Genomic DNA, 25,677 nt, shown 5'->3' with positions numbered 1-25,677 from the left:
AGGTAGTTTCAACACTGAGATGAAGCAGAGCCTGAGATGAGCTATTATCATGTTATTCTTTATTACTTATTAAGCACCGATGTTGTATCCAGTTCTTCACCAGAGAGCCCTAGTCCTAGTGGATTTACAGTTGCAGGTCCTCTGCCATTGTTCCAGACAACCCTTAAGTCCTCTCAAACTCCTAATGTCAAGACAGATATAGAGGTCTGCCAACACAAACCCAATGACTGTGCAAAGAAAAATACAATGTAGAAATGATACAAGGCTAGAAATATAGAAAGAGTTAATTGTACTTTTACAAATCACTTACTGTGGGAAATACAGAGAAAGGAAATGTTTAAGAGTGATGTGAATGGAAAGAGATGGATTAGTGAAACAATGGAGCCAAGTCCTCTCTTGAGGACAAGAAAACTGGCACAGAGTAGAGAACTGCAGAAGACACTTGTAGAGCTCCACCCAGCATCCTTGGTAAGGTAGAAACAGGATGGAATAGCCATGAATACCAAAAGGAGCAAGAGGGGATGGAAATCAAGTCTTGTGCAGGACAGGTAGATATCATGCCTCCTGGGCAAACAAAGCAAACAGAAATGAGGAAAAACTAAGGACTCACATTTGCCAAAAAGAGTTGCCCCTCTGCCATTCTTCCTTCCTGCCCTCAGCTACATGGTCTCACACTTGGTGCTGGCACAGACGCTCATCTGATGAGAGCAGGATCCTCTTCTCCCCAAAAGAAAACTAGTTGCTTGCTCCTGTTGGGTTGTTTTTCTGCCAAATTAGCCACTTGGAGAGCAATAGAGAGAGGAAGAGGACTGTATCTTTTCTGCGTCAATGAGCCACTAATTTGGTTTAGCCAACTTCCCCCCTAGGTGCAGCCCTAACGTGCACACAAAAGCTCTTCAGCTTTGCTGAGGGGCTCCGTGATGCAAAAGAATTTTTGCTGACAGGGAGCTGTCTCCGTCACCTCTTTGATGGATCCATGCTTGAGTGCAAGCAGAACTGAACTTCAAAAGTCTTATTATTAAATTTCACTTTGTTCTTAGTTGTTTTAGCAGGTATCAATGTCTTTTTCATGAGGACTAAAATGTTGGAAATTATTAGGAAAATTCTCCCTAGTATGCTGCTAGAAACATGGTTTTCACTGAGTATTTCACAAATACAAAAGCCTGCAGCCTCTTGGTACTGGTTACCAAGTCTCATGTTGTCAGAAAGCAACTTTACATCAAGCACATTTTAAGCAGGAATGGCCAACTGGCATCTCAGCTGTTAATATTTAAAATAATGCTGACATCTAGTGGCTGACTGCGCTCATACAGGTCTGTGCAGGTCTGAAAGCTATTTGCGTGTGTCCAGCATCATTCCTTACCCTTTGGAGGCAAGAGGCTCCAGCTGGAAGTATCATGTCCCTCACAGTTGTGCACTATTCAAACAAATAAAATGCATCCTAGCTCTGCAGACATCATAAATTAAATAAAAAAGGACAAGCAAAGAAAAAAAAAGAGAGGAAGAAAGTATTATTATTCCCCTTTTGTAGATGGAAATTACCATGGGATAAAAGAAATTCAAAGCCAGATTATTAAAAGCTGATGGATGCAGCCAGCTGGAGCTGACGAAAACTAAAGAGGAGTCCAGACTTTCCCAGAAATATCAGGTGCTTGAAACTTGTCAGATTTGATGAGCTGGAGTGAGACACTTTGAATACTCACCCTACCCCAATTAATAGCCCTCCCTCACGGCACATGGATGCTGGCTGGATCTGCACTAATGCACTGCTGCTCCTGGTCTGAGCGGGGAGATTTTCTGGATTGAAGTGTCCTACGTGACCCATACACAAAGAGAACACATTCAGAAGCAGCAGCCCAACCTTGTGATACTAAAAGGTGGCCAGCGCAAAGATTAACAATCACAGAATCATACATCACACAGTTTGGGTTGGAAGGGACCTTTAAAGGCCATCTAGTCCAGCCCCCCCGCAATGAGCAGGGACAGCTTCAACTAGATCAGGCTGCTCAGAGCCCCGTCCAACCTGACCTTGAACACTTCCAGGGATGGGGCTTCTATCACCTCTCTGGGCAACCTGTGCCAGCATTTCACCACCTTCAGTGTGTGAGACATTTCTTCCTTACATCTGGTCTAAATCTGCCCTCTTTTTACTTATAACCATTACCCCTTGTCCTATCGCTACAGGCCCTGCTAAAAAATCTGTCCCCATCTTTCTTATAAGGCCCGTTTAAGTCCTGGCAGGCTGCAATAAGGTCTCTCCAGAGCCTTCTCTTCTCCAGGCTGAACAACCCCAACTCTCTCAGCCTGTCCTCACAGCAGAGCTGTTCCATCCCTCTGATCATTGCTGTGGCCTCCTCTGGACCCGCTCCAACAGGTCCATGTCTCTCCTGTGCTGAGGGCTCCAGAGCTGGACGCAGGACTCCAGGTGGGGTCTCAGCAGAGCGAAGCAGAGGGGCAGAATCCCCTCCCTCGACCTGCTGGCCATGCTGCTTGGATGCAGCTCAGGACACACTTGGCCTTCTGGGCTGCAAGGTGCCTTGTCCTGTCTTACATGAACAATGAGATTTTTTTTGAGAGACCTATAAGCTACAAATCAAATAAAGCTATACAATGACAAATGCCTTTATAAGAAAGCTCTGCAAAGGCATTCACATGGATCTCACTTTGGCCCAAGACTGCAGCTCTGCTCACTTTAACTGACAGAAAACTAGAAAAATATAAATAGGTACATCTCCAACAAATGAACATCACCCATACACCTCTGCCACACTGTATTTGCCTCCTGATGTATTAAAAAGAAAGAACAGACCACTTGCTTATGCAGCACATTTAAATTTTCCAGTGTAACTTAAACATCAGGCTCCTGAAGATGAGACCGGAAAGCTTTGTATAAATTCACATGTTGACTAAACTGTGGGATGGTTCCCCCTCTTCAGAGTTATGCAAAGCCAGTCTGAAATTTTCTCAAAATGTCCATTGTTAGAAGAGCATTTGGTGATACAAGAGCATAGGCTGATCCTGCATCTTACCTGGTGCAGGAGTAAAACAGATAATCCAGAGATGAGCGAGTCAGCCTTCCTCATGTTGGAAACTGAGTTGTGACATTTTTCTAGTGACAAGAGGCACACGTTCGTCTGGAAACAAGTTACTGGACTAGAGGTACACTTCCTACAGCTGTTCTTGCATTATTTTTTCCACTGAGGAGATTCCAAAGAGACTGATGCTGTACTTCACAACAGTACCTTGCCTAGTTTCAGAGCAGACTTGGTGGGGGACGCTATTCTTCTCTTTCCAGGTGCTAAGGGTTGCTGGAGAGAACAGGCAACAAAGCAAACAGCAAGACCTCATAGGTGCCATTGCTGCTGCTACCAGTATCCCAGGTGCCCACTGGCACCAAGAAGCTGACAGAGGTGAAAGACAGTTTAGGGAGAATTGCAAAAGGTAGGATGACAGCAAGATTGCTGATCATGCAGGAAAACATGTGTGTATTAGAAAGATTAATTCACACTTTACGTCACAAAAAATACCGCATTCTTCATACCAGCAGAACAGATATGAGCGGAGCCCAAGCCTACATGCAGTAATCCATATTCACAAATTTTGTAGATTTTCATATATTTTACAGCAGTAAATATTTTCTGAAATAGCAAAGTCCTGAGGCAACAGAGGCACTGTGATCTGTGCTGGTTTTCATCTCATTGCTCTGGCAACTTTCCTACAGACTGAAACAAAATTCTTAGCAGCACTAAACACATATGTTATTCTAAATATCTTGAACAATGAACATTGTCTTGTTTTAACATATTGCTCAAAGAAGTCATACCAAGACAAAAAATATAACTGCAAAACATCAGCCAGTTAAGTCATCAAATTGACACAGGCACATTTTTCCCAAGGGATGAAGACAACTGTTCTCTACTATCCTCAGTCCCATCATTAATACAATAAGAGGGTGTTATTTAAGACAATGTTTTAATTTCAACTCTCATTACTTTGAAAAAAAATATTCAAATCCCTGTCCTACCAAAGTCAAAGTATTGACTGAAGATTCATGTGCCAAGAAGTGGAGGAAAGCACTCCAGCAGATGTTTCATTTCCAAGTGCTGGAAGTGCCTCAGCACTACTGTCAGTCAGCAGAACAGAGCACTCAAACAGGCTTTATTCACAACTATTTGACGTCATAATGCAATACTCTCTCTGAGATGACTTTACCCTTTTCACAACAGTTTCTCCATAAAACATGGAGGAAGTTGACCTCTAAAAGACCAAGAAAGTATCTAGGAGGTTTAGAAACCCTTTCAGAGTGAAGGATTCCAACCCAATAATGCAGTGCTATTGTAGGCCACACACATGTAGATTTCCAGTTCTTCTACAACAAATTCTTGCAGTGACCCTACTACTCTACAACACCCAAGAAATCCAAGCACATGGATTAAGACTTAGTACCTGTCACAGATGATTTATTAAAAGAAGTTGTCATAATGGGGTTAACTAAAAGGGTTTTATTAATGATTAAATTATTATCAAATTATAATTAGTTGATGATTGAATGGAAATTAAATGGTGAAAAAGTGATAATTGAATGGTAATTAGCCAATGATTTGTCAAAGATTTAAATGATGATTTAAACGATGATTTAGACAGCAAACATTCCGCTACTTATTACACTTCTAATAATTAAGCCTTAGCTGGATATATATACACATAAAAATGTCACTAGCATACTATATATTTTTAGGCCAAGTGTAAAATGCTGCTTACCTCACTGTAGATGCCAGATGCTGGATAAAGGGTCTCTCAGTCTCGAGGAGCAACCTTGAGAGGTATCCCTGCTCACAGGGGGAGATCTCTGTGCAGCCCACTGCCGTACAGGGGAGCTGGATGGGCTCGGGACGGCGACAGGTATTTATAGTGTAAAGTGATGGACTCATAGTCAAACCCCTCCTCTGCACAGTTGTGCAGCTGTGGCAGTTCTAGTTTTGTCTAGTCCCAGCTCGGGCTGATGCTGTTATCTCCCGATAAGCCACAGCCTGGAGTCCTTGGTCCCTGAGAAGATGCGGCCTCGCACGGTTCTCACGGTTTGCACGGCAGGGCTGGCACTGGGCAGGCCTGCTCATCGGTGATGCCCGAACCACAGTGCTGGTCACTCAGACGGAGCGGGGCATCCACCACACTACCATTTACAAACTTACAGTACACATATATACTGCACTAACCTATACTGAATTATTACTTAAGTATTGTTGTCAGCACAGAACTTGCATATAGTAGCCACTTAACACAGAGATCTGTTTGAATATGTTAGAGAAAAATATAAGTTATTAAAAAGTAATTGTTGAGGTTTACCCAGGAAAAAAAAAAATCTCACTTCTCTGAAAAATTGCATATACTGTTGGAAGATTTACCAATAGGTTGTCAAACTGTTCTATAGGAAGGTTTTCAATTCAGATCTTGTATACTTTTCAGGTAAAAAGCAGTAATGAGTTATCTCATTCCACTTCTTTACACCTTCCATACATGTTGCATTCAAATGACCCATAGTGAAAAAAAGACCTGCTTGGCAACAGAACAGTATTATCTTACCTGGCACCAGGACTCCCACCCTTAATGCTGTACCGACTGATGATGCCTATGGAAGTACATTAGCAATGACTCAAGCAGAAATGTAACCAGATGCAAAATAGAACTGAAAATTATGTAAACTGTGTATCAATTGCAGAATTATAAATTTCTTGACTATGTGCTAATCTTGATCATTTTGAAGACAAAACCACACAAAATAGCATGTTTAATTAATAGAGCTAAATATCCATCCAAATGTCACTTCAATAAACACACCAAAACCTCTTAAAATAAAGTTAGTTGTGCCCTTCATTAAATACAGCAGACTGCTAATACCAAGGCTTTAAGGCAATACTGACCTAAAGCAGATCAAACTCATTGCCTTAAGCACTCAGAAGCCTCTTTCTCCAAGAGCTTCCACGCAAGAAGTTAACAGGTCTCTTCCTTCAGCCAAGGATGTAACCTCCATCCATAGAAGTTCTCACAAAGCCTAACAGAAATTTACCTATTCAGTTAAGATGAATGCTTCAAAGTATCAAAGCACAAATAAAAACACTTTAAAACTGTATATTGGCATAGATTCGATTAGCTTTAAAAATTTTGTGGTGCTAAACTTAGCATTTATCAGGGCAGGTTTCTTTTTTTGAAAAAAAATTGCTATAACTTTTGCAAAAATATTGCATAAAATAGTGCGCGTCTGATGAACTCGTGTTTGAACAGAAGCAGTTCCAAATTCAAGCTTAGCATTTTTTAACAGTTTGGGGTTTAGTTTTTGCCTTCAAAATTAGAAAAACGCTGTTTCTGGAACATGTCCTGAAAAAGTTCAGAAAATAACTAATTTCTTTAGCTGTGCACTTCCCTCTCCTCACCTTTTCATGTGGCATATCAGAAGCTTGCAATTTTATAGCCCTGACAGACACTTCTCTTTTCAACAGTTGCTCAGACTACAGAGCAAACACTCTCAGCCGGACAACAATCTAGGAATCTAACAAAATCTAGTAAGAAATGTATCTAAGCATGACCTTTGCAAGTTCATTTTCAAAAGCTGCAACCGGATCATGTTAAAAATAAGGAACTGCAAAACTCTTAAGTGATCACAGGAAAAAATCATTTCAGTTTCCTGAAAAACAGTGACACAAAATTAAAATACCAAAACATGAACAAATTTATAGGAGAGGGGAAAAATACCTAGATAACTTATTTACAAAAAATTCTCCCCCAAACCCAAAATGTCTGTTCACAAGCATTTTCCACCGGTTACTACAAATCGTTTTGATACATGAAAGGCACACTGCTATGGAATATATTACATAATATACACTACTATAGAATATATTACATAATAGGTGCTGTGTGAAAATGAGAAAAAGACATGCACCGTCCCTACACAATCTCAGCGTGACTGAGAGTAAATCAGGGCAACTAGTTCTCCCACCACTGAAACAGGACTACAGAAATTACACCAACAAATCTCCTCAAAAAAAAAAAAAAAAAAAAAAGAGATAAAAAAGTAGGATATATGTAGGGACAAGCATACTGCAAATTAATATTGTTCAAAGGTTTCTTTGAACAGACAAGAGGGCAGTCTTTAAATCATCACAAATGCTACTCATGTGCTACATGGCACTTTAGGAACTTTCCAGGCTACCCAAGCAACTGCGTTTTCTTTCCATTAACCAAACCATTGCAATTACAAATACCCTTCCTTATGGCAAGCAGATATCCAGGTGGTAACTCTATTCATTTTCACCCCAGGAACTGTCTCACTGTGGTATTTTCCAAGTTGTGAATAATCACTTCAGAGAAAAACGCATTTGTCCAGTATTTTCACTGCAGACAATAACCCAAGCTAGTGTGAAGAATCACAGAATCACTAGGTTGGAAAGGACCTTCAAGATCAAGTCCAACCATTAATCCAGTGCCACCGTGTCCCCTAAACCATGTCCTGAAGCACCACATCCACACATTTTTTGAACACTTCCAGAGATGGCAACTTCACCACCTCCCTGGGCAGCCTGTTCCAATGCTTGACCACCCTCTCAGTGAAGAAATTTTTCCTAATATCCAATCTAAACCTCCCCTGGCACAACTTGAGGCCATTTCCTCTCGTCCTATCGCTGGTTACTTGGGAGAAGAGACCAACACCCTCATCGCCACAACCCCCTTTCAGGTAGTGGTAGAGAGCGATAAGGTCTCCCCTCAGCCTCCTCTTCTCCAGACTGAACAACCCCAGTTCCCTCAGCTGCTCCTCATCAGACTTGTGCTCCAGACCCCTCACCAGCTTTGTTGCCCTTCTCTGGACATGCTCCAGCACCTCAACATCCTTCTTGGAGTGAGGGGCCCAAAACTGGGGGATTCAAGCTGCGGCCTCACCAGTGCCGAGTACAGGGGCACAATCACTTCCCTGCTCCTGCTGGCCACACTATTGCTGATACAGGCCAGGACGCTGTTGGCCGCCTTGGCCACCTGGGCACACTGCCGGCTCATGTTCAGCCGGCTGTCAACCAGCACCCCCAGGTCCCTTTCTGTCGGGTAGCTCTCCAGCCACTCCTCCCCAAGCCTGTAGTGTTGCATGGGGTTGTTGTGACCCAAGTGCAGGACCCTGCACTTGGCCTTATTAAACCTCATACAGTTGACCTCAGCCCATCCATCCAGCCTGTCCAGATCCCTCTGCAGAGCCCTCCTGCCCTCCAGCAGATCAACACTCCCACCCAACTTGGTATCATCTGCAAACTTACTGAGGGAGCACTCGATTCCCTCATCCAGATCATCTATAAAGATATTGAACAAGATCGGCCCCAGAACCGAGCCCTGGGGAACACTTGTGACCAGCCGCCAGCCGGATTTAACGCCATTCACCACAACTCTCTGGGCTCGGCCATCCAGCAAGTTCCTCACCCAGCGAAGAGTAATCCTGTCTAAGCCATGAGCCGCCAGTTTCTCCAGGAGAATGCTGTGGGAGACGCTGTCAAAGGCTTTACTAAAGTCCAGGTAGACAACATCCACAGTCTTTCCCTCATCCACTAGGTGCGTCACCTGGTCATAGAAGGAGATCAGGTTGGTCAAGCAGGACCTGCCTTTCATGAACCCGTGCTGGCTGGGCCTGATCCCTTGGTTGACATTACTTCCTTTGGAAAGTATCCATGTTGGCAAGAGTAACCAAATTACTTCAAGCATACTTTATTACAATGCTAAAAAAAAAAGTGTATATATATATGACTGTTAATAGGCCTGTGTTAGCAATAGCAGATGTATCTGCCAACTATTATGCGGATCCAATTGTGAAGATATTCCTTGTCTTGTGATAGTGTGAGTACAGCCAGAGATGCTTGTGTTCCAAGAGATGGAGGGATGCTTCCAGCCAGAAAACAACTAACAGAGGAAATGCAAAGGGAGCTGCAGATTTCAGTAAGGTATGGCAAACGGAAAGCAGACGAAACAGAAGAGCTCTTCAGGCCCATTCCATGTTGAGATACCTATCAAAAAGCTTCAAAGGCTGCATAAAATCAACACCACAGACTGCAACGTTTTATTGCTATATACCACCTAACTTTCAGCTTCAAGTAGTTACTTTAATCAGTCTCAAGTTTGTTCTTGACAATGTTGTTCGCCTCTCCCTCAGATATATTATGTGATATTTTAGTGAATAGAACAACTTAGGTCTTTCTGTTCCTAAGACGAAATGGACTATTTTCAACAACCTGAAAACTATTCTGACACATTAGCCTGTTAGTGAAAGCATAAAACGTTTAAACTCTTGAGGTGTGAAACAGTTCTTTTAGATAACAACACAAGTAACAGGGTTATGTAAAAAACTTACGACTTCTTTACTTCAGCAGTTTTTCTCTCATTAACTGCTGCCCAAGTGAACTGATAACTAACAGTAGTCTGCTAGGCATGTTCACCAAGGAGGCATAAAATATGTTTCTTATTCAGCCTTATCAAATACAGCTAGAGATTTCCAAGAACAGTCTGTTCATTCCACCAACTTTAGCAGTTTTACAGCAAGCTCTTTTCACCTTTAGGATTGAGAGCCCACCTCCTTCCACATGATAACAATGTTTTTAAAAACTTGAGTCCTCAACCCAACCTCCATTCCTGCCTTATTTGCCATCCCATCAATGAGTATATGGATTCATTGAAAGCATGTGACAGTAAAAAACAAATTAAGCAGCTTATTAACATTATAATATTTTTGTTAAATGAAGCACAATACCAAGGGAACAGCTGTCACCAAGTCTTTAAGTTATCCCATGACTACCTGCATGTCCTTCTGCTCACAAGACAGCACGATTTAAGCTTCCAGGATAAACGATCACAAAGCCAAGGAACATTTATTGCAGTGCTTCAGCAGGTGTCTTCACACTTCCACATAACCAGGTTTAGTTGAGAACAGGGGACATACAGGCTTGATTCACAACAGGGGAAACATTGTCTATCAGATTGCTCTTCCATACACAGTCACCAGAGTTACAGTCAAACACGAATCCTATCAGCAAGCAGATGGCAGTAAATGAGAAACAGGTAGGACACGATGACCTTCCATCAACCCCAAACTCCATTTCTTCCCTCTGAGCCAGAGTTATTTCTGTTTCTGTGGCTATAAATTTCTAAACTAATCAAAATTACTTGAATAAAAATCTGTTCAGTTCAAAGCCACAAACAAAGTTCATCCACTCCCTACAAATCAGTCACAGCAAGCATGTGAAGAACAAGTATCCTTCCTAATGAAGCCTACACTGACCTAACTCACTAGTGATAATAAATAGATGGATGAAAAGCTTTTTTCTATCTAATCTATGGTTACATTTATCGTCAGGTCAAAAAGAAACTCCACTGAAAAAGCCAATCAGCCATTTTCTTAACAGCAGATACTTATCAGGCACTTTCCTTCTGTTTGATGTTTGAATGGGTGTCTGTATCTGCTGCTTCAATATTTACATGACACTTGTTCTTCTATCACAGTGAAAAAATTCTGTCCCTCCATGCTACACCACCTCTCATCCGCAAACATGGACTAAGTTGTAAGATAAGAGGATTAAGTTTTCAAATTTCCAAATTACAACAGTTGTAAGAAACAAAGAGCAATTTCCATAACAATTTCAGAAAAAATAAGTTCTAGTGCAGCTGAATTTCTAATAAAAATAACACTATGTCAACAGAAGTCTTCATTTATTTCCAAGCGTTTAAATGGTTGGTACACATAAGCCATTTAACTATTTTTTATTTGAACATTCAGATAATTACAGTTGGAGGGGTCATATTTCCAGTGGCCTTTCTGCAGTAGACACCACCAGAGCAAAACATAAAACATTCCACATGGTTAACAACATGACATTTGAGTTACCAGAATTACAATCATTGATTTTTTTGCTAACAGATCACATAAGTAGTACGTAACTGGGGCATTTCCTTTAACAGAAATATCAAACTTAGTACTGCATTTGTTTAATTTCAATATGAACATCTCTACATAAGAGCAACATTGTACATGACAGTTTATCACACACATGATACTTTGGCAGCTCTAACTGTGACATAATTTTCCTCCTAAGCTCCATAGTAGGCTTACTTTATAAAACATATTGCTAATACGCCCTGCATAAACTTCAAGAATCAAATGCATCTTTCTTTTGCCACTTCAATGGGAAAGGGAGCAGTGTTTTCATCTGGTATTACACAGCCTTTTCATACATGCACAATTTTCTTCCATGGAGACTTCTACATGTACCCTAACTACCATTCTGTCTGCAATAATCTTTATTCAAAAAAATCAGAATTCTCCCTTCAAATCAGGTAGTTGACAACTACCTGACAAATCACTACCAACTATTTGTTTCAAAATAACATTGAATGTGTCACGTGTCTATCAAGTAACAAGCACATCAGTCATCTGAGGTGCAATGAGTTCCCCCACAATTCAACTCATCCCATTTTGAGTTCATTTGTGAAACTGACTGGTTTAGTTACCTTTTTTGTAGGACATTCATGCAGATGTTAGGATTGGCTCAGGTAAAATATGTATTTTATCATTATTACAGGCAGAAATAACTGGTAGATGGAAAACTATTTTTAAATGTGCAAGCGAAGCAAAATCAAACTGCCACAAGTTTTATCAAGTAAAATGGAATAAACAGGTTGAGTACTTATCACCACAAATTCAGCAAGGGGGCTATCTGTAACAGGAACAAATAGTTCTTGGTTAACAAATACTAATTTCTTTGAACACCTCTACCAGCAGTTTCCACAAGAGAACTGATCACTGTATTAACACTTTTCCACTTACTCCCTGTAAATGAATGAATTTAATTTTCCACTTTCCTGAACACAATTATATTGTACTCTGATACACACCTGCCATTCAATGACCTACTACCACAGTAATCTGACGGAGGACAATGTTCCCTCCAACATAATCATACACTTTAAAGTAGCCAAATGAAAGTTTTGGGGTAAAAATGGGTGAAGTCTAGTTGCAAACTTTCAGATTTAAAGTTGAAAAATCATATATGCATACTTCAAATAAAAAACACCTAGAACCTGTCCATAGTGATTAGCAATTTATTTCATTCTCTCATCTGTGAAATTTTAGCAGGTATTTCGTATTTATTCTACTTGGTCCAAATATCCCTACATGCCTTTAAGAGTCACTCAAAAAAAAATGTTCTGCCCCAAAATGCATCTGCTACCACAAAACATCTCTTCAACCTTTTATTCAACCTCAAGCAGTTCTTAAAAATTCCGATTTCCTGAGCTACGCAAAAACAGACGTCAACTTTATTTGTAATATGTCAGCAATGTGTAAGTTAAAAAGCAGGTGGAGGTATTGTTGGGTTGATGGTTGGACCTGATGATGTTAAAGGTCTTTTCCAATCTCAATGATTCTGTGATCTGACATAATATTTAAATTAAATAATGTATATTTAATTTGATGACATCACCCTTCCTCACCTTTAAACACCTATTTGTGTCGAACTATGAACGCTGCAGCACAGGAACAGTCTATGTATGGCACTTCCATGTACGTTTGCAATATAAACAATGATATTAAGATATTCCAAAATTAAACAAATAGTAAATCCTGTTTATCTATGCAAAATTTAAAACATATTAACATCAAATGGTAAACTTACAGCCAAACCAGTTAAGGTGTACATTCACTACATAGCCTTGAAATTTCCATTTTCATGAAATTTTCATCTTTTTCCTTTATTAACTGAATTAAGTCAAAATGACTCCTCTCCAATTCCATTAATGTACATTTCTTCACAGTAAGTATGTGTCAGCTAACTTTGAACTTTCACTGTTAACTTCCATACCGGTGTGCCTCTCATCTCTCCAGGTTCTACTCAAACATCATATTCTCCCTCCCTCATTTCATTGTTTGTGACACCTACCAAGAAGCCCTTCAACTGGGGCACCGTCTAGTCTAATAGAGCTTCCACTGGACAGAAGCTTCTCTTACCAGGATAGTACAATGGTTGACAAGCAAAGTTCAGTAGAGTCATGATCCACTATCTACCAGCGTTCCATTGTAAGCGCTACTTATCTTCTGTACAAAAGATGAAACAGCTGTGCACACATAAGCTACACAAAGCAAGCCAAGTGATTTGGGCAGGCAGTGTGGACAGGGCAGAAGCATGACAGCCAGACATTTTGTCTGAAGCAATTTTAACCCTGTTTGGCTGTTTAACCTGTGTTACAGTCTAGTTTAAACATCACTGTTTATGCAATACTCTGAAACGAACAAAAGGCCTACAAAGACAGGTTAACTGTTCTTTTCTATAGAATAACTAGTTAGTATGTGTTAGTTAATATGTGTTCAAGAATAAGTTTAATGTGAAGTTTAAAAAGGGTACCTAACTAATAACCACACTTGGAGCCTTCAGATACTATCTTACTCTGAGGTATATGTCTATTACTGTAAAAGTTTATGCATCACATTCTAAAATCTAGGGCCTGAGAAAAAAGGCTAACTGAATTTTCTAAGTCAAGCAAGCTGTAGAAAAATGGGAAGAAATAACATGTGGCTTGTGTTCAAGTATTATTGTTTAGCATAACACTCCATGCAAGTAATGCAAAAAAGTCTATATACTCAGGACTGTTTACATCTGAATAAATAGGGTAAATTAGCAAATACAGTATTTAAAATTATCTACAAAAATGTGTTTTACCAAGTATTTATTGTTTGTATCAAGTTTTAGAACAGAAAGCTGGAAGGGCAATACCAAAGAGTATGACAAAGAAAAAATTAAATTGAGACATTTTAAGAAATCTCCTCAGAAAACAAATTTATATTAACTGTTAACTAAACCGAAACTAAAACAAAGACTAAAGCTATCAGGTAGCCTTATCAGTAAACACCTTCAATCAAAAGGCCACAAGCAAGTATGATTTACATATTATTTCATTTGTTTATTCTACTCTATGTGGTGAAAGTAACACATTTCCTTTTAGTAAAGTATACACAAATAGCCTCACTCAGAATACACTTTTAATGCACATAAAAAAAGTATTCATCTTACAAATCGTTTTGCAATTCAAATATACAATAGCTTGGAAAACAATATTTTAGAAAACAAAAGCCAATGTAGAAAGACCGCTGAAAACAACTTAAATGATAAAGTTTCTGTATGGCTCTGTCTTTACAGTTTTCTTACTGCATCATCAATATCAGAAATCTGTTCCTTCAGCTGGTTCCACTGTTCTGGATTTAAAGAAATACCTGAAACGCATTGAAAATAAACACTTAAGATAAAGAAAATTGGGGTGCAGTATCTTGCATCATTTCTATCAAGGCTGGTTTCATACACAAAATCTATGTCATAAACTATTAATGGTTGAGCTACTTCAACAGCTTTCTCAGCTACAAAGTGGAACTACTCATTTGCAACACTTCAGTTTAGCTTATTTCTGGACAAGTTTAAATGACAAATAGTATGAGTACAGTGTAACAAATTTATTCACAAGTATTAGGCTAAACACAGGAAGTGAAACAGAGCTCTGGCCTTGGCAGAAGGCAGGACAAAAGCCCTGGGCAAGACGGAGGAAATCATTCGTATTCCTGTTGGCTCCTAAAAGCCCTAACAGACTGAACTTCTGTGCACTTTTAAAGTACCATAATTCTGGGGGTTTTTTCCCCTCTCCTGTTTCTTAAAGCACTGTAATAACATATACTGTAAGTAACATTTTAGACATTAAGTAAATCTATTCCACTCCCTAGCACTCACAAACCAACACAGAAGTTTTTTCACTACAGTTTTTTCACTACAGTTTCTAGTGACACTCAATAATCATTCAGTGACCCACAAAACATCTCCTCAGTTCTAAATTGGTACCTCCCCTCAAGCTTGAGTTCAGGCACATATTTCATTTGTGCTTTAGTCTCCTCATTCTTCCCCTCTATGCCAACTCTATGTAAGTACAGAATCACAGGCCCACCTCTCATACTCCAGCCAGGCTCTTGTACTATTTACCCCCCCTCTCCCCACTTCAGTGATCAGGCTTCCTTCATCGCTTTCTCCCTGTAGGTGGAGCAGGACCTGAAAACGGGTGAAACTTCGAATTCCATTTTGGGGGCTCAATGCATTTTTCTTCTACCATCACTGTTTTATCAGAGCAACACCATAATTCTGAACAGTGAGCAGCATGGAGCTACTCTAAGCAGTTTTCCACCATTCTTTAGAGGGCAGGTTTCTTTTGAGAACAGTTAGGTCGGGTGTGCTAACCATTACTAGGGCACCAAACGTCATCAAGATGTCATACAATCATAGAATCATTTAGGTTGGAAGAGATCTTTAAGATCATCAAGTCCAACCGTTAACCTAACACCACCACTAAATCATATCTCTAAGTGTCACATCTAAAGGTGTTTTAAATACCTCCAGGGATGGTGGCTCCACCACTTCCCTGGGCAGCCTGTTCCAATGCTGGACAAACCTCTCAGTGAAGAAATTTTTCCTAATATCCCTAATTTCCTAATGTCCCTGAACCACTTACCAGATGAACTGCACACAGTTCAGACCTGCTGCTTCAAAAAATCTGACACAATAATTTAAATTGTTAGATTTTTTTTTTCTGTTTTGTATTACACAACTTCAACTGCTAATACTGTTTTCAGGATAACTAGATAGGAAGTTCGTAAGTGCATAAATGGAATTAGACACACATAGTGTATCAGATTATTATTAATTTTATTAGGATAAAATTCAGACCCTTTTGCCACATTGATAAACATTTCTCTCAACATCATGTGATTTTTGTCACTTGGCCTACCCATCAAATCTCATTGTAGTCTGCCATTCAAACTGCATATACTTTTGACTTCCACCTCAAAGCACAGCAGACTTAAATCCTTAGAAGTCAGAGTAATCTTTTTTGTTAAGTAGCAACAACAAATGCAAAACAAGAAATTTTCCTCTACAGTACTAGTACAGCTGTTCATACAAACCTGTTCATAGGTTATTTAAGAGATGTTGAAAATGCTTCTCAAGCTTTCCAGGGATCTATTCACTGAGTTGCTCCTGGACACACCAGAATAATGTAACAAACCTTATGCTGATTGTACATTGCAAATGTCTCCAATCTCCATGGCAGAATGTTTCATACTTACCTCTTTCCTTAGCACACTATGAAAACAGATTAAAAGTAGGCTTTTCTAAACAGAAGCAATGGGACATTAAGCAAAGCACTACTACTGCAACTATCCTGGCATCCTCATCTTGCAGGTGGCAAAGTTCTGAAAATGGTTCAGCAAAGACATGCCATAAAAGCAGGTATGGGAGTGGCAATTAAAAGTACAAAGTCTCATGCTGTGCTGCAGATTAGAAGCCCAGTATCAGAACTTGAAAACTTCAGGTACTTCTGCCTGAACTAAAATCTTGACATATTTTTTCCAAAATTAGTCACATTAAGTGTTTAAATTATTTTTATCTAAAATTTTATATAAATTGAAGGACACAATCGTTTTAAATAAATTAACATCTTATCACAATTAGTTAGTTCTTTTCAGTGAATTTTGAAATAAGAAGTCCAATTGTAGTAAAAGAAAGAAATTGCATTAAGTTAATCAATCAATGAAGGGGGAAAATGTATGGCTATGTTTATAACTCCCAGACCAAATTTGCTTGTATTTGATGCCTTGTTTTCCATAAATCATGGAGGATCCATTTAGGAAAACATACTCAGGCTGACAAACACACTTTGCTTTTGTTTATAACCTATAGATAAAACTAATCATTTTTTAAAATATAAATTATAAAAAAGTAAAAATATTAACTCTTATCATGTAGCAACAAAGTATAAAAATCTGATATACAAAATTCTCCAGCAAACTGTAGACAATGTTTTAATATAAGATAACATGAAGCAGAACAATACCTTTTCTGCCAGGTTTCATTTCACCTTCTTGATCCATCCAATATTCTCTAATATCAATTAAGACTTTCCCTTTAAAGTCACGAACACTGACGTACCTCATTTTGCCAATCTGTCAAAACACATATAAGGGTCTTTCAGGTATTTTACATTTTACAGTATTCACTTCTCCCAGCAGTATCAGACTTGTACATGTGACATTGCACACTGCAGCTTATTTTAGACACCAGAGAAACAACTGGATCAAAAGCTTAATCCAGAGTAGTCAGTAGGCTAATAAGTAATGACAATATAAATGGATGAACAACTTAAAACAAGTCGAGCATCCAATGCTCAATGCAAAAGTAGCTCTCTTCAAATAAAAATACCTGCAATCTTAACACACTTACTTCTTACAAAAGTCACTCATTTACTGTTTTCTGAAATAAAACTACTATACTGTCTCTACTATAACCATCTTTGCAGCGTTGTAAACAAACAGGGAAAAACGGAACTCTACTCTGAAATCTGAATTTTAGTCCATTCCATATGTACAGAAAGTAAATTAGATATTCACATGAGTAAACCACAATTTCTAAAGGGAGATTTTCTGTTGTTTTCTTTTTTTTTTTTTAAAGACAGTAAATATAGGTGGAAATTAAAAGTTAGCTGCCAATTGTCCCATGCCTGCTCCCAAGTCCTCATGGCACTTCATTGGAACTGTGGCTGAAAGACTATCTCACTGTACCAGGTCATCCAAAAATCCATTCAAATCGTTTCAGTTTACCAGCCTGTAGCATAGTATGAAATGACTGTGGAGTTCCACAATTTCTGCATCAGTTTGGTTTTTTTTTTTTGGGGGGGGGGGGGGGGGTTACAAGGGAAGCGGAGTGGTCACACTAACAACTATGCATTACACTACATATTTAGGCTCATTAAAGGTCTTTCCAAATTTGATAAAAAACTATTTGTTCACATAAATTTGAATTATAATGTGAACTTGAGAATCAGAAATTAGATAATAAAAATGCAATCATATACAATTCATATAAGAAATTCTTAGAATTCTGTACGTGCCTCCTAGATTCACTTTTTGAAGAAAGAACACATTCTAAAGTAAACGATTTTAAAATACAATATTCCTCCCTGAGAAAACATTAACTTCAGTTTTCAACTTCTTCAGTCCATGCATCTTGCCATTCAATACAATTTAATGAGGGCCCAAACACATCTTACTAGCATTAAGAAATGCTTTCTGTCTGACCAGAAAAGTTGAACAACTCTCCAATCAACTAAAATCATCCACAGATGTTTAAGTCATAAGCTGCTATTTCACAAAATAGGTATAAAGAAGGCTTTATGTTCGCTTAAATTAATTCTTCTTCTCATGCAGATCATGCTAGATTAACTCCAAAATTGTTTTTAAAACAATTAGGATATCTTTAGATACCATAAGCCTGAAGCAGTTTTCCTACTTCAAAGCATCCTTTAAAATGAACAAGACATTACAGTTTAAGATAGTATTTTTGATTGATTTATTAAATACTTTCACAGTACTACAGATTTAACATTCAAAAATAAGGTATGATGTCATGGTAGCTTAGTTTCTTCAGACCAAACTTGGTACCATGCCCAAGCCCGTCAGCACTGCTGGCAAAGAACATCCTGAAGAGCCTATAAGCATTTCTTGGTTTTACCCTTTAATGCTTCGGTGATTTTTATGGTCTAAAGAACCTCTGAGAACAGCTTCAAGTAGTAGTAGTAGTCTGCAACAACTTTTTCCAAGGCTATCAAAGAATATTAGTGCATTGCCAAGTAATTCCAGATTTGCTCTAAGAAATAAAACCTAATAGAATAGAGCAGATTACAGCTGCAAATACAGTAAAAGGATTTAGGATTTGAATTTTAAGGATAAGACTGTATGTCTTAATTCAACTACAGTAAGGCAAGGGATAACAATGCAAAGTTCACATTTATTCAATCAGTCAGTCTACCTTAAATGGAAACAGTTCCATATGATAATGCTGAAATTAAGTTAGGTTTTACATCATTGTCTAGATTTCAGGTGATGTTCACATTAAATTTTGAATGTTTAGTTGAACTCTATGCAAAAGCTGCCACTGCTAAAAGCTTCAAAGAGGCTTCTAAAGTACAGTTTCAACTAACATCTAAGGTTGAAAACCTGAACCAAAATCTAGATTTAACTATTTAAGTAAATTTATGCTTCTTGATGTTCAGTTACCTGCAATTCTGGCACCGATTAATTTCTGAATATTTTTTTTCGTGCAGCAGCTGATAGTCCTAGAACAATTTAACTGATCTAAGACATCTTTGTATCTCTCTATCCACAGAGGTGTTCCAAGCATTGTATTGATTTATAGCAGCGTAGTTACTGCAGTTCAACCTTCATAGGTTCGTATGCTTTTTATTAAATATTATATCTCCTTAGATTATACTACTATACTGAATTACATAAATCAGTAGATGTAAAAATCATGATTTCCAGGTTTCTGCTTCTTAGAATAAAATGCGCTGAACAGTGTCTTGGTTCTTTTCATATCTATGCAACTGACTTCCTGTATGAGTTTCAGCAACCACCTTCTTCACCATTTCTCCTCCTATTTCCAGTCTGTCTTGATTAAACTGTATACACACTGTGGAAGTAGAAACAGCAAAAAAGCATCCTTCTTTCTTAGCCAATAACTATATGTGTAGCATTAGAAGGAGCACAATAGAGAGCCCTGTAAACAGTGAGATCTGCAACACAACAAATTGATTGTTAAACACATCAGAGACCACCTAAGTTTCAGAATTAATGTGCTAAACCAATCACCTTTCCGGAGCATCATAAACTTATATATTTACCTACTTTCAGGAGCCCTATGATAAAGACATTACATTGGGAAACTGAAGAACTTTGTTCTCACAAATCAAAAAGCTAATATGACCCAAACTTAAAAAATAAAAATAAATAAAATGGGCAGGGGGGAGGCTGGACAACACACAGGCTGACGACTTTCGAAGTAACAATTTCAGTGAAATGCATGATCCTGCAATGTGGTTCCACTCTGGGTAGTCATTAATATTGCACTCAGAGCATTAACAAACCTATCCAAATCAGGCATCAGTAGATGACAGGATTTGTCAAACTAACCAAAGCACATGATGCAGAGCTCACATTGGCTTGAAGCCACAGACAGGAATCTAACGTATCAATACTAAACCCTTCCACATTAACATGAAAAACGCTTGTCCGTAGGGCCTCTAGTAATACATCCCAAATGGGAGTAAGTTTCTGCACCCCAACTGCACCCAAACCCTTTAACAAATTCCAAAGTATACTAGGCTAAGTGTAAAACCTAAAAACATCACGACATGTAAGTAAATAAAACACACTTGGTCTCTTATACTAAATGAATTCCCTTCTACTTACATTTATACTACTCTTCGTCATTACTTTCAAGAATATCATTATACCAACATTATTCTCAAAACAAAAATAATAAAATGCAGATCTTTATGAAAATACTGAATCTTCTGAATACAGCAGTCACAATGAGCTCTGTATTAAGAGAAGCTGTGTACTTTTAAGAACACAGCCTAAGGGTGTAGAACAAGCCTCTAAGTTTCACATCATTTGCTGCCACTACCACACACAATATGGATACCACAGAACTTCTGACTATCCTATGAATGCTTTGCAGACTGATTTCCATCAATCGAAGACACACTTCTAAGTTATACTGCAAAGTCACGTGCAAGTCAGATCATTTTACTATCATGGGAAAGCAGAAAGGAGAGTTTCTAGTATTACTAATAGTCCTAGAACAAACAAAAACCATATGTAAAAAATTAACACACAATTAGATCTTCTAGCGTGCTCTCCTGGGTAGAAGAAGAGAGGGGAAGTATCCTCAGACCTATAATGGTATTTCTACATTGACTGAATGTGGAAATAGCTGAAACAGTTGCATGTTAGTTAACGCACATAAGCTGATATAGCATGAAACAACTCACAATGCTTCACGTAACACAGTAAGTGATCTAAAAAAATGTGTTGTTGATTAACTAAAAGGCAGGCAGAGACTAAGCAACACTGATGTTTTAGGTCAAGGTGATATTTAAATCTTTTTTCTGTATTATACTGAACTTTGGAAGAATCCTGTTCTTATCAGACTAATAGAAGTCCTCTACTGTCTGTTTTTAGTAACTTTATTATCATCTTAGGTCAAAAAGGTTAAAAGAAATCAGAGCACACAAATACTTTCACTTTTATTTGAAAGTTTTGGGGGTTTTTTGCATCAGGGGAGCAATAAAAATTTTAACAGCTTCCTCCAAGGCTGGAATTTCTGAACTTATTACAAACATAGCAAAAACCTTATACAGAGGTTTTTTGAGTTCTAACTGCAGTTCATCTCCTAAGGTGTACAAGACACTATTTCACTTCTCCTACATAGTTCAAAGCATGCCCCAGCAGAACTAAAAATATTGTATCCTTCCTTCAATGGGGAAGTCCAGGCAATGCCTTCAACAGAAGCCCTCCCTCCCAGCTACATACAAAGATGAAAATTACAACTGATACATTAAAAATAACTGCCCTGTGTTACAATATCACTTAAGCGGTCTCTCTAGAAAAGTTTTGGGGTTTTTTTACCCCTATTACTTTGTACAGCTACAGCCCAAAACCATTTCTTTTGCCTTACTCAGTATTGGGGCCTTCTTATTAGGCACCTCTCACATACCCTTTCACAAATTTAAGGATCAAAAAAATTTAACTCTAAAAATTTAGTCCCTTTCCAGCCAGCTAGTCAGAGACATTTAATAAGTCTTGATACACACCCCTAGAACAGGTAATTCTGAGCAACATATATTCTTGCACAGCTTTCAGCACACTGCTACTGCCTCTGCTAACCCCAGGAACTGCAATACCCTGAATTCACAAATGCCTCTTGCTACTGAAAAATGTTCATTCATCCAATCTTAAAAACAAGGACAATATCAAAAATCACAATCTTTCTGGGTATTTAGCAAGAAAAACCTGCATCATAAAACAAAGGAACAAGCAAAACATGTTCTAAGACACCGTCTTACAATACAGAAGCCAAGTTGCCCTTGACCTAGTTAAATAGGAAGGAGGACTCCACATTTTGGTTTCCAAGAACCTTTCTTTTAAGAGCCTCGATTAAAAAACATCTCCATGTAAAGACAGTCCTGATCTAATATTTACAGTATACTCATGGTAAGTGCTGTATTTACTGACAAAATGACTACTCAGAGTTACCATGGGCAAAGACATGAGGGTTAGATCAATTGCTACAACTCAGATTCTTTTACTCTGCTGAAACCTGACAACACTTTATCTGAGCATCTCATCTGCATGCTAGCATTGCAATTCCCTTTGGCCAAGGCTTAAAGAGACCAAACACTATGCTGTAAATATATTTGGATTATTTCATAAAATTTATACTGAATATAATATAACATGTTACCTTAACCAGGCTCTAAGAGTCATCAATTTTACCTGAAACATATTCTCATCTCTGTTACTGCTTTGCTTAGAAGAAGCTGCACCTTTTGAACTTTCACCAGTCTTTTGTTTCTTTACAGGCTTTTCTGGAGCTGCTTGCTTTTTCCGCTTTGCCTTGGAGCAAGAATAAGAAAAGAAAAGCATGAACCACAGCTCATTCTGTAAGTTAAAGAAAAGTTTACATTAGAAGTCACGAAGTACTATTACACAACACACATTGTCACCTTCCTGCTATGAAGGCAAGAATCCAATTTAGATTGGAATTAAAAAAAATAGATCTTCAAATGAGCCTCATTCTGCTCCCAGCGAAGCTTACCATAATACTTTGGCTTTAAAGAGAACTGAACTGATCAAAATACATTTCAAAAATCCTATTCCTTCTATGCAGTAATACTGTCAGTTGTGTAGTTTTAATAAAAATTTCAAAGTCTGATGGAAGTTTCATCTTCCTTTGCATTCAGTGCAACAAAAAATGCAGGACAGCTTACAACTCTTCTTAAAAAGAAAAAAAACATAGATGAGATAATGAAGATAGGATCTGGAAATCACTTCCATCAGAGTAATTTTATTTTTAAATTAGCATCCAATCTCTGCCCATAGTATGACAACTTAAAACATGTTTTTAAAACACTCAGACCTTATCACCTGTGAATCAGATTACCCGCAGATACTACAAAGTTACTAGTACTACTAATGGTTATATAGTAACCATGCCCACCCCCAAAAAAGAGTAATACCAAGACACCAAAAATTAGTCTCACCTGCTAGAATCATATTGTGGGTAACCTCTTTTAAACAAATATGGGAGGTTATAACAGAAAAAAACCCCACCTTACTGCCCACTAAAGCAGACTGTTAAGACTGCATCTTTTAAGGAATACAGCTCCCTTTTATATTAAGATCTGACAGAACGCCTAATTTGCAAGTACAATCAAGCCACGTTTGAACAAATGCAGTAAAGCAGACCGAGTCTCTTCACATACTACATTAAAATATCTGATATCTGTGTTATCACCTAACATTTATTAAAAAGATAAAATAAGTGCGTTTTTTCTGGTTTTGTTCATAATAACTGGTACAAACTTATAAATTAAATAACTATTAAAAATAAATGGGCATACTCAATTTATACATTTGAAACAGTCAACATATGTTAAAATTAATCAACTCAAAGACACTGAGGTTGCCTCAGCTTTTAGATGAGAAACTAGCAGATGGTATTACAGTAAACGTAAGAAACTGAAACAGAGAAAAAGAACACACAAACAAGATAAGCAAGTGGCACATGGAGGACACGGCAAGTGGAGGGTTTTGTTCTGGACAAGTAATCCAGACACCAAAATGCTGGGGGCGGGAGGGAGGGGACGGAATAAGGATGAGGAGCAGTGTGCTCAAAATTAGTCCAAATTTTTGCCACCATGGGCAGCTTAGAGAAGCCTTCCATCACGTGCCACAAAGCAGCAAAGAATTCCAGGAAGAGTGTCCTCAGATATATCCTATCTAAAACTGAAGAAAGCAAAATACAGTTTAAGAAAAAAGTTTACTGCAAGGCAAAAAGCACCCTACCCATCTAAACCCTAACCTTTGGAGGTGTCTTAGTTGTTGGGGGAAGCGGGCAGGGGAGAAAGTGTTTTGATCTGATAAATCATATGGAACGACATGCATGTTGTGACATAACGCTCACCTAATTCCTTAACCCCAGGCTGAAATATAAGAGTTAATACAGTAGCAATAAACTGCATATAATGTTCACCTTTTTGTCAACTTCACTATCTGAATCACTGGCAGATGAGCTTGAAGACACAAGTTCCTTTGACTTAGGCATTCTAGGAAGAGAAAAATAATGTGAGAACACTATACAAGGAATACGTCCCATTACGGCTGCAAAACCATCTTCAAACCTGTCTGTAAAGGCTCATCTTATTAAAAATGCTCCTAAAGTCTTCTCTGCCTTTTCATATAGGATTTAATACATGTTGTAGATGTGATCTCAAACACTCCTCCCTCTTAGCTCTCTCCTTTTTGCAGCAACTGCATTAAATGCAGTAGTTTACTTTCTGACCTCTTTACAAAGGCACAGTGTTTCACCCATTTCATATACCCCTAAGTATGGCAGAAATCACACTTTAAAAAATACAATATTGCCCTCCAGTTGAACTCTTTTTATTACACGTATAAAGGATTAAGGCCCTAGCATTACCTATACTCTTATACGGGCATTTTGCCGAGCTTCATTTGCCAGCAACACGCTTCATAATCACCATAGTGAAGCTAAAGTTCCCACCAATAATACAAAAGTCTGAAAAACACCTCAGTTACAGTGAACTACAGTATTGCAATTAATATTTCCACTGCAGCTTCAACACATCAGTCACTAGAGTCTATTCATTTTCTAGGCAATTGGACATTCAACTTTCCTTGAATGCATGCTGCCAGGTGTACTTCTACATCACTGTAGTATGCAAACGTGTGGTTAGATATAGCAGTTGCACATCTTGCCTGCTACTAGAAACTCTTTGTAACACACACATAGCTCATTTGTTCTTTCAGAATTAAAACTGAGAAGAAATCCCAGAGAGAAACTGAGTGAAACAAACTTCAACTAGGAAAGGCTAAGAAAAGATTAAGGAAACGTATCTCAGGAAAGAAAAAGGAATAGCAGTGTTTTTGAACTGACAGTGAAATAAACCATATGCAAACAAAAAATGGAAGTCGAATAACGCTAATGAGTCAATGAGATTCTAAAGTTGGGTAAGTTCTGTCGTAATAACTTGGATCACAACGATGGAAGCTGCAGCACTGAAAATGAAACTGGGCACGGCAAAGCAGACTTAAGCCACACTGCAGGATGGGAGGCAGAGGAGAACTGTAATGGGACAATGTAAAAATAAGCACAGCGATGGCATGAAATCGGGGAGTCGAAAAAGACTGATACGCGAACGCCGCGGGCACCAGCAGGGGACAACCCCAGGGTCCGCACTAGGGTGAGGGAGTGACAATATGGAGGAAGGTGGGGGCGGACGCTGGAGGAAAAAGAAATGGGGGGTGGTCGGTGCCCCTCGGGAGAGGCTGGCAGGCAAAGCGTGAGGAGACACCGAAGCACCCGTGAGCGGAAGGACGAAAGAAAGGGAGAGGAGGAAAACAAGCGAGGACGAGCTAGGAGCACCAGGCAGGCGGATCCCAGGCGCCATTTTCCTCCCCTATGCCTCTTTTCCACGGCTCGTGTTGCCCCC

The 25,677-nt window shown here is 38.6% G+C and overlaps 1 protein-coding gene across 1 annotated transcript; it reads right to left on the bottom strand.

Moving 5' to 3' along the window:
- Nucleotides 1–14,207: 14,207 nt before the first annotated feature.
- Nucleotides 14,208–24,269, bottom strand: SUB1 (SUB1 regulator of transcription; the record flags this gene model as incomplete). Its single annotated transcript, XM_082013780.1, has 4 exons — nt 14,208–14,287; nt 16,942–17,050; nt 22,439–22,558; nt 24,198–24,269. The coding sequence occupies 4 exons, from the start codon at nt 24,267–24,269 to the stop codon at nt 14,208–14,210; spliced, it is 381 nt and encodes a 126-aa protein (XP_081869906.1).
- Nucleotides 24,270–25,677: the final 1,408 nt, after the last annotated feature.

Source organism: Phaethon aethereus (genome assembly GCF_964289735.1).
Source record: "Phaethon aethereus genome assembly, chromosome: Z".
In the NCBI taxonomy this organism is placed as follows: Eukaryota; Metazoa; Chordata; class Aves; order Phaethontiformes; family Phaethontidae; genus Phaethon; species Phaethon aethereus.
Note: the sequence above shows the minus strand (reverse complement) of the source record. Positions and strands in the feature narration are given on the sequence as shown.